A 9,114-nucleotide genomic window follows, 5' to 3' on the forward strand; every position below is an offset into this window, starting at 1 on the left:
ACACTCTGAAGAATGAATTTAAACCAGCAGTATGTTTGTGTGAGCAGGACATTGATTTGCATACATCCTGCAGACACTGAGTGCCATTCTTCTGTCAGGAACAAGGGTGGGTGTATGTGGAGCAATGCTTCAGCTATTTATCCCCGCTCACACACTTATCTGTGTCCTGAGGAGAGTGTGCAGCCCACCAGTCCTCCGATATGGCAACACATTGACTGGATCCTGAGGACCCTCAGCCTTGGCTCTGTGTTTCTGCCTCAGTCTGTTTCTTTGACTTGTGCAGAGAGACAGACACGTCTTACTTCAACCTACAGCTCGCTCATGTGGTAACCACAGTTTCCCCTCTCCCAGCGGAAGACAGCAGCAGCAGGTGTCTGCAAGAAAAGCAGCAGTGAGAAAATGAGACGTTACACAACTACTAACGACAAACTGTAAGTACTACTGTTTTGTATTTCACTGGTCTTCTTGCACTTTAAATTTCTGTTTGTTCACCATCCTACTCTGCAAATTCAGATTTACCACAAACAATCCTTCTTTTACAATGTGGATAAATAATATCGGCGATATCTAAGGCCTCTCCCCTTCAATCAACATTACAGTCCTTCACGTTTTCTGTTTTGTTGACACGAGAGGTTTAACTCAAACAATATTTATCTCTGTTGGTCTTTCAGAGTGGATATAAAGTCTCTGCGACCTCTGGTCCCAATTAAAGGTGCTGTGTTATTATGTATTCTGATACCTGCTCAGCCCAGAACATAACACACCTGAGGTGTGGTGACATTATGAGCTTACGTTGGGAAATGTCGTTCCTGTTCGGTTTCACACACATTATCTGATCTCCTCTCCCTTGAGCTATGAAATGCTGATGTCACATCTTTAACACCGAGGGATGGAGCTGTAGGTGTTTGGAGGGTGTGTGTGTGTATGTGTGTGTGTGTGTGTGTGTGTGCGCGCGTGTGTGTGTGTGATGTGTGTGCACTCCCTGTTGAGCTGTTCAGTGAGCTGTAGTCAGGAATGCTACCCTGTGAGGGGAGGAAAAGAGGGAGAAAACAACAATGGGAGGGGGAGGAGAGAGAGGGAGAGACAGACAGAGACACAGAGAGAGAGAGAGCGAGAGGGAGAGAGAGCGATAGAGAGAAAGAGAGAGAGGACAAACCAGTGTGGCAGGTTTGAGTCACTGTACACAGGCCATCATGCAAAGCTCATGGAACGAGAGAGGGACAGAGAGAACAAGGCTTCAGGAGCTGATGTCATTGCAGAGCGCTGCCTTCGTTATGAACCAGTGTCAACACAATGGTACGAGACAGAGGTCACTCTGAGAGACGGTAAGGCGCATGTGTGTGTGTGTGTGTGTGTGTGTGTTTTTTGTATGTGTGTGAATGTGCTGATGGATCAATAAGTTAATGTATAATAAGAGTACATGTGTGTGTATGTGTGTGAGTGTGTGTGTGTGTGTGTGTGTGTGTGTGTGTGTGTGTGTGTGTGTGTGTGTGTGTGTGTGTGTGTGTGTGTGTGTGTGTGTGTGTGTGTGTGTAGGTGCATTTGTGTCTTTTTGCGGGAGTGTGAAATAAACGGGGCCGTGTTGCCCGGGATACCCAGATGGGAGGCTGCTTTGTGACCTGGCAGAACAGGTGCTTCTGTAAACCGACACTCAGACTCACCTATATCTGAGAGACTGTTTCCCAAAGCCTTAACCCCGACTTCACAACAAGAAACAACCGCAAACAACTTCACATCTTTGGAAACTTCATCTTATCTAATGGTTCTGTCCTGTTGTGTTCATGCAGTAAATCAACACCTTAAAGTCAGTGTGTTTAATGTCGATAGGATCTTATATATGACCCGAAAAATGATCAAACAGTTTGAGTGTGAGTGTGTGTGTGTTTGTGTGTGTTTGTGTGTGTTTGTGTGTGTGTTGATGAACAATCACACTCAGATATCCCTGATGAGCCATTGTCCATCAGCACCATTATCTCTCCTTCTCTTGGCTGTATGTAAATGAAAATAACTCATCTGATCGTTTCATGTGACTCCTTCACAAGGTTTCGATCAGTCACTACTCTGAGACCGATTGTCGCTCTTTATTGCAAATGCCTTTGCAGGGAGGATTGCTGTTAGGTGAGTTTTTCCAGTTTTCGGTTCAGGTTTAGCTGACACTGACGGATAGTCATGAGTATGTTGCTTGAGTAAACAGCCGTTATGATAAGTGTGTGCAACAAAGGGAGCCACCAGAATGTCACTGTTCTGTGAATGGGCTCTTTCAGTCAGTGGGAGGGGACAATAGGAAGGTAAAATGTAAAACGACACAAATGATAGATGCTTACAGGGAGAAACAGTAGTGTTAGTGTTCTCTTGCCCAATTTCCCCTTCAAATCTTTTTCACATCTCCTCCATTCACTGTTCACTTTCTGCGTCAGTGTAACAACCTGTGTTTGTTGTCCTTCAACACCTTGTGATTCTATTTGACCGTTTTTTGAGCAGAATCCTGTCCTGACTATGTAAATTTTTATACTTGGCAGGCGATGGGAGCTGTTGGCTGAGCTCACGCTGGGAGAACGAGGAGCCCAGAGGATTCGTCACTTCTAGACCACAAGTCAGAGAATCATCGAAAGGAGCTTTGAAACATCAAACTGTCTAATGGACAATTTGTGTCTGTGCAAGAAACTAATGAGGCTTCTGTAAGTGTGTGACAGTCGCATTGCCTTTTTCATCCACAAAACTGCACCACTGACATGAGCTGCTGCCAGAGTGCAGCCTGAAGGACAGTTGCTCGGAATCGCTTAAATATCAAGTACACTCTTCTGCTCTGTTTTTGGGATTTGGCATTTGACAGGAGGTCGTTAACTTTGTTTACTCTCAGACAATGGACTTGCCATTTCTCCCAACTCCAGTGAGCAAGTGCGACACGCGGACAGGGGCGCAATTCACTGTCCGCTCGGCCAGCTCTCCCTCGTACAGTTTCACCCGCAGACAAGGTGTCAGGAGATCCAGAGGTTTTATAGAGGAGGGGAGGGAGGGTACTGAAGGAGACGAAGAAAGAGAGAGACGTGGGACAGATCCTTACACAAATGGTACGAATAAGGAAGAGGATGGAGTCTCTGAATATCAAGACAGCACTGGTGGTCGTAGCAGTGTCAAAGGTCAGCGTGAAGAGAAGGAACCATTAGACCATGACACGCCCACCAAGCTGAACCAGAATGGCACAGGAGACAAAACGACCACAGAGTCCGGCACCGATAGAAGTGAAAACCCTGCCTTTGAGAGTCGAGGCAGGACAGAGCTGAGGAGATACAACCTGTCCAGCAGAAGTAAAAGTTTGGATTGGGGAGCAGAGGCGAAGAGTCCTCTCCGGGGAGTCATAACTGACATGTTGTCAACCAGCAGAGGAGGGGACATCACTAAACAGCTTGGAAGTTTCGATGAAAGACGGACCGGAGCTGAAGCTGTGAGGAAATGGGTGATGTCTTCAACACACACCTACAGCTCTGCAGGTCAAACTAATGTTGATCAGGAGAGGAGCCCGGTGAGTCACCTGAGCCAGACGTTGGACAGGGTCAGCAGGGGTCATTCTCTCCCCTCCAGGATGAGGTCCCAGTCTGGACCAAGCTCCAGGTTCACAGAGACAGCTTCATCACTCGGGCCCAAAGGAGGTCAGAGTATAATGGAGAGGATAGAGAAACTCTACGGATCTGCTGGTGTCAGTAAAGCTGAGGATAACAGCAAAATTGGGGACCTCTCCACCTCTGCTACATCTGCAGACTCCTTTATTCCATCACACAGGTCATACGAAAGGGGAGCTGGGGGGACCTTCCCCAGGGGTTTCTCATTAGGGGAGAAAAATAGCCTCAGTCCAATGCAAAGCATCAGATCTGTCCCCTGGACACCTCAGAAGGACGCGTCAGGTTCTGAGAGTTCACTTTCTCCAGGGAGGAGCAGGAGATTGTCAGGGGGGCTGTGGCAGGGGCATGTCCAGGGCAGGTTTTCACCAGAAGGTGGAGTCAACGGGGAGAAGGGGTTAGTGGACTTAGGCACAAAGTCTCTGGATAGAGCGAGGAGTAGGAACACTGTGGCAGCTCAGATTAGATCTGCCAGGGCTGCAGCAGGGTTTACTGCACCAAGTACTTTCTTAGAAGAAGAGACATCAGCTGCTCTCAAAGATTCATCTGGATTCACAGAGAGAGGCATGAACGGAAAATGGGATCAGGGCTCGGTCAACGATGGAAAGGAAGCTAATGGAGTAAAAGGTGCTGAGGAAAAAACTGAACTGAAGAGCGGCACCGCTTATGAAGATGTATTTGAGTCAAGTCCAAATAAAGCTACACCCAAGAAGAACCTCTCAGCTCCAGCCAGCGTGAGGAATAAGATCAGCCAGTTCGAGGCTCTGACACAGAGAGCTCAGGGTTTGGCCACAGGAAATCTCCTGATGCCTAGACGAGCTTTCTCTGTGCCCACGCAGCTCAGCAGCCATGATGGCGTGAAGAAGAGCCGGTCGGCCAAAGCGATAGGTCGGTGGAGGGACAAGTGGGAGGATTTGAAAGAGGGAGGTGAGGTGCCCAATAAACCTGATGACAAAGGCACAGGGGCAGGGAAGAAGCTGCTGTTAGAAAGGTTTTTATCTGAGGAAGGGGTCGGACTAGAGAGGAAAGACAAAAGAGGGGTTGATGTGGCTGAGAGTGAAAGAAAGGGGACGGATAGCGGAGACAACCTTTCTGAAGATTTTGTCAAATATTCCAAACTCAAGAGTTCACTTGAAATCCCTCTTAATGGAGGACGCCGTAAAGCGTTTTACATCGATGAGACGGATTTCGCCAAAGTCTCAAGTCCTGAGGAAGCAAGCGAGAAAGACATGACCGCCAACAATACACCAAACCTGCTACCAACCCCCTACTGTTCCAGTGACATATCAACTAATGTGGCATCTTCACCTGTTAGTGATGACCAGACGCCGACAAACACCCCCCACCACTCACCTTTTTATTCACCTACTGCAGAAGCAGAAAAGACCTTCCCCATTGCAGATAGACATGACAGAACTTCCGCCCCCAAATCTCCTGATCCAGACTCCTCCCCTCCAACTCGTCCCCTCGCCACCTCCTCCCACAGCAACCTCCATGATCTCGTGTCTTCAGAGGTCACCTCCGCCCAGCAGAGAGGGAGGAAACCGGTGCTGGACCTTGACTCTCGGGTAGCAGGCCTGAACTCAGCCATCAAGGTGTGGAATGATGACGAAGATTATGAGGATGACGACGAAAGCACGCAGAAGGATGATGATTCCAGCTATGATTCAGACTCGGGAGAGTCCTCTGTGACCGTCACCAGCAACATGAGCCAGTCAGACCACAGGAGCTTCTGCGTCAGGTGGGTTCGGTGGAAATGCAATGCACGAACAATTTCCTTTCCATCCCTCAGCGTCTTTACCCTCGATACTTTCCTCTTACAGTCTTTCAGATCTGTGTAGCTTTGCTGGGGTTGACTACGAGTCAGACAACGACAGTGATGAGTGGCAGCGGAGAGGTCGGAGGTCGGTGTCACTGAGCTCAGATGCGTCGGCTCTTTCCTGCGTGTCAGTGATGCCCAGTGAGGAGCTGGACCGGCTGCTGGAGGATGTCCGGAGCCTGGGGGACAACACCCTGCAGGTACTTACACAGCTGGAGATTAGTAACTTCTCACATGCATAGCTGTTTTCAAAGATTTGTTTGCACGTTGCAGCATGTACAAAGGCCAACTCAGAGCAGCTACACCTGACCACAGTTAGCTTCACTTCCTGAGCTACGTCTCTTTCACTTATCTCAAAGGAATGATGCTCTGGCTGATTTTCAGTAGTTTAAAAACAAATAAACACAAATACATTCAAAGGACTGTAAACAGCTCCTGCAAGGCTTAAAAATGTGATCACCCCGGTGGTTTAGGATACTCTGGATCCTCTAACTATCCTCGAGAGTCCGAGGTTCACATTTTAAATTAACATTTTTTTCATGTCATCTCCCACTGTTTTTCATCGTCGCTGCTCTCTACCATGTTATAGAATTAAAAATATATATATATAAACGTAAAATGAGCTAAGTTGCAACTTTTCTTCTGTCTTGCAGGACTATGATGATGTTCAGGTGGCTGTTCTCCATAAGGAGATAGGAGTTGGACTGGGCTTCAGTGTGGCAGGAGGCGTGGACCAGAGCAAGCCAGTCACTGTAAGGAGGCGCCATGTTTTTATTACTCTGCTGAAAATATTTTCATAATGATTGTCCCCAGTCTTTTCATTAGTCTCTTGACACCGATCTTCTCCTCAGGTCCATAGGGTCTTTCACTCAGGCGTGGCATGTAAGGAAGGCTCCATCATGGAAGGGGACCAGGTCTTGTCCATCAACGGCACAGCGTTGAACGACTACACCCACTGGGAGGTTCTGAGGGTGCTGAGAAGGGCGAAGGCTCGTGAGACAGGAGTGGTGGTCCTGAGGAGGGGAGGCGTTAGTGACGTCTCCAAGAGTGGAGTGCAGACAAGTACTCCGGGACCAACACAGACCCAGATCACTGATGATGGTGAGACTCTTAACGACTTCAGACTGATGCCAGATTTATGACTGATGTCTTCTCAAATTGAGATACAGTGTCTGTGATTTTCTCAGGTCAGCACCTGTGTGTTTCTCTGGAGAAGAACAGCAGGGACCTGGGCTTCAGTCTGGAGGGAGGTGTAGGCTCCAGCCTGGGGAACAGACCTCTCACTGTACAGAAGATCTTCCATGGTGAGAACTGACACTCAGTGTTTATCAGGTCGGCGTAAAATGCAGATATTTGAGCATCATTATGACCTCGCCTTGCCTTCAAAGAGGTGGATGAGAAACCGCTTATATACGGTAAATGTGCAATATAGATACAGTTCTTTGTCTATAAGACAATAAAAGTATTTTAGTCATTTTTGACCTTTTCTTATACATTCATGTCACTCAACAGACGGCAATAAAATATGATGACTAAACAGGTCTATTTGTTTTGTGCTAATCAGAAAGATTAAAGGTTCAGTGTGTAGAATTGGGTGACATCTAGTGGCAAAGTTGCATATTGCAGGTGAATACCCCTCACTTCAACTGTCCTTACAAACATGAAAGAGGAACCTGTAGCCTTCAGTTGTCATAAAAACTAAAAAGGTGTTAGTTTGTTGAGTTGGGGCTAGAGTAAAAAACATGGTGACTTCTGTAGAGAGGACCCGGTCCTGAATTATTTAAATTTAAAGGGCCCATTCTAAGGTAAGGAAAAAAACAATTTGCACAATTTAGATTAAACACACTAGTAAAAACATCACTGAGATTATTTTACGTTCAATTTCTGCTCATAGATCCCTTACACACAATCTTACACACTGGATCTTTAGGTATCTGAAACAAATCCCCACATTGTTAGAATGTCAGTCTCATTTATTTGCAACATTTCCTACAATCACTTACTAAAAGGCAAAGCATTATTTCTTTGAGGAGCTATTTTAGTGGGTTGACCAAGATATGGGTTTTAAACATGTGTCCATCTTTTGTTTGCTCCAGACAGAGGTGGACTGGGTTAGATATTAAAGCCAAGAGATACAGATTAACAACACCACAATGTTCTGGCAGAGAAGTAGTGATCAAACCGGTCCTTATACACAGCAGGAAGTTCACAGGGTTGACTTCTTGGCTCAGGACAGGTTGAATGGTTGAACCAGGAGACAACACCCAGCCAAGAAGACACAGCAACGGGCTTGGCACCCAAGACGAGAACCATAATAAAATACACACAATGTTTTTCAAGAAATATTTGATCATGGCTGCGGTGACAAAAAAGATTCTCTATACATTTTGTGTAAAAGGTTTCGTTCATCCATCAATTCTTTATAGAGCTGATTCATATATTTATCAGAATTAAGATTCTGAAAGCACACACACTGTATACAGATGTTTTAAAGACAGTAATTTATTGAAAAAGTCCCTGTCTTTGTTGTCCTTTCAGGCGGTCCAGTCGACAAGGTGTGTCCCGGCGATGAAGTTCTGGAGATTGAGGGTGTGAGCGTGGTGGGGATGAGGCGTCTGGAGGCTTGGACCTTGATCAGAAAACTCCCCTCTGGTCCCGTGGACGTGGTACTGTCCCGCCCTCTGAAACATCTGGAAACGTGAGGGTTATGGAAGCACAGTAAAGTTCAGGGAATGATCAGAGATAGTGTCTTGGATGAAACATGACGTGAATTACCTGGGATATTTGGGCCTTTGAAACAATACAACAGTTTGTTTACACAGAGAGAGAGTTTAGGCCCAAAATGAAGCATAACTTTAAAGACGAGGGCAAAAGTATTTATTTATCTCTCTTTTACTGGATCACATCTACCTCAAGGCCTGTGATATTTATGTATAATAATTCAAATGTACTAATGGCTCATGCGTTTATCAAAAGGAACCAGTTTTTATGCCAAATACGCCCCTGTAAATTTAAATACACGTTGTAACATGTTGTGAATACATTATGAGTGCATTCAAAGTTTCTTTTACTTTTTTTTTTAAATAAATCCTAACAAAGTGACGCTTTTTATTATTGTGTCCAGCAGAGGGCGAAAGAGTATCACCAGTTATCTTTTCTATCAGTTCTCAGTAAGAAAAAAATATGGGGACAAAACTGCAGAGTCAAGGTATTTGTCCTTCAATGCACCAAACTGTGATGCATAGATAATATATCAGTTTTACAGTCTCCACATTGTTAAGGTTTATATATTAGAAAGATAATCATTGTCTAAATCTTACTTATAGCCCCGGACTCAAACTATTTCAGATGAAACAACAGCATCAAGCCGTCTGTGTGAGCTTTACATCTTATCTGATGTGAATTGGTTTCCGTGTCACTGCCACGTGCCTGTAGGAAAGTGATCAGCAATAACACAGTTCTTTTACTCCAACGCGGCACTTACGTACTTGACTTGCATAATCCATTAGTGGTCCAGAGTTCAAGGGAGTCAGAAGGGGTTGCAGTGACATTCAGCCTCCTTGTGATAAGATAGGCTTCCCTATCACCACCTCACCAAACCAACCTCACCAAAAATCTCACCACACCAGTCCTGATATCACCTGTACATGTATTTGTTGTCCAATGCTCCTTCTTCAC

The 9,114-nt window shown here is 45.8% G+C and overlaps 1 protein-coding gene across 8 annotated transcripts; it reads left to right on the forward strand.

Annotated features, from left to right (window-relative positions):
* Nucleotides 1-76: 76 nt before the first annotated feature.
* On the forward strand, nt 77-8,538 carry si:dkey-92i15.4 (PDZ domain-containing protein 2). Of its 8 annotated transcripts, XM_053432547.1 has the most exons (10): nt 77-431; nt 672-1,325; nt 1,537-1,631; nt 2,043-2,118; nt 2,520-5,358; nt 5,441-5,636; nt 6,090-6,188; nt 6,288-6,537; nt 6,624-6,740; nt 7,975-8,538. In XM_053432547.1, exons 5-10 carry the CDS (start codon nt 2,864-2,866, stop codon nt 8,136-8,138), a joined length of 3,321 nt encoding a protein of 1,106 aa, XP_053288522.1. In that variant the 5' UTR covers nt 77-431; nt 672-1,325; nt 1,537-1,631; nt 2,043-2,118; nt 2,520-2,863; the 3' UTR covers nt 8,139-8,538. The 8 variants fall into 8 exon arrangements, with proteins under 8 accessions (XP_053288522.1, XP_053288519.1, XP_053288524.1 ...); XM_053432544.1 differs by lacking the exon at nt 1,537-1,631; XM_053432549.1 differs by lacking the exon at nt 1,537-1,631 and having other exon boundaries at nt 672-1,296.
* Nucleotides 8,539-9,114: the final 576 nt, after the last annotated feature.

This window comes from Pleuronectes platessa, chromosome 10 (assembly GCF_947347685.1).
Source record: "Pleuronectes platessa chromosome 10, fPlePla1.1, whole genome shotgun sequence".
NCBI classification, from domain to species: domain Eukaryota; kingdom Metazoa; phylum Chordata; class Actinopteri; order Pleuronectiformes; family Pleuronectidae; genus Pleuronectes; species Pleuronectes platessa.

What these genes read in the sequence shown, in the direction of transcription:
- si:dkey-92i15.4 (XM_053432547.1), top strand. Translation starts at nt 2,864, where the DNA reads ATGGACTTGCCATTTCTCCCAACTCCAGTGAGCAAGTGCGACACGCGG. An exon ending in ACCAGAGCAAGCCAGTCACT is followed by an intron (nt 6,189 to 6,287) that starts GTAAGGAGGCGC and finishes TCTTCTCCTCAG; the next exon opens with GTCCATAGGGTCTTTCACTC. An exon ending in GACCCAGATCACTGATGATG is followed by an intron (nt 6,538 to 6,623) that starts GTGAGACTCTTA and finishes TGATTTTCTCAG; the next exon opens with GTCAGCACCTGTGTGTTTCT.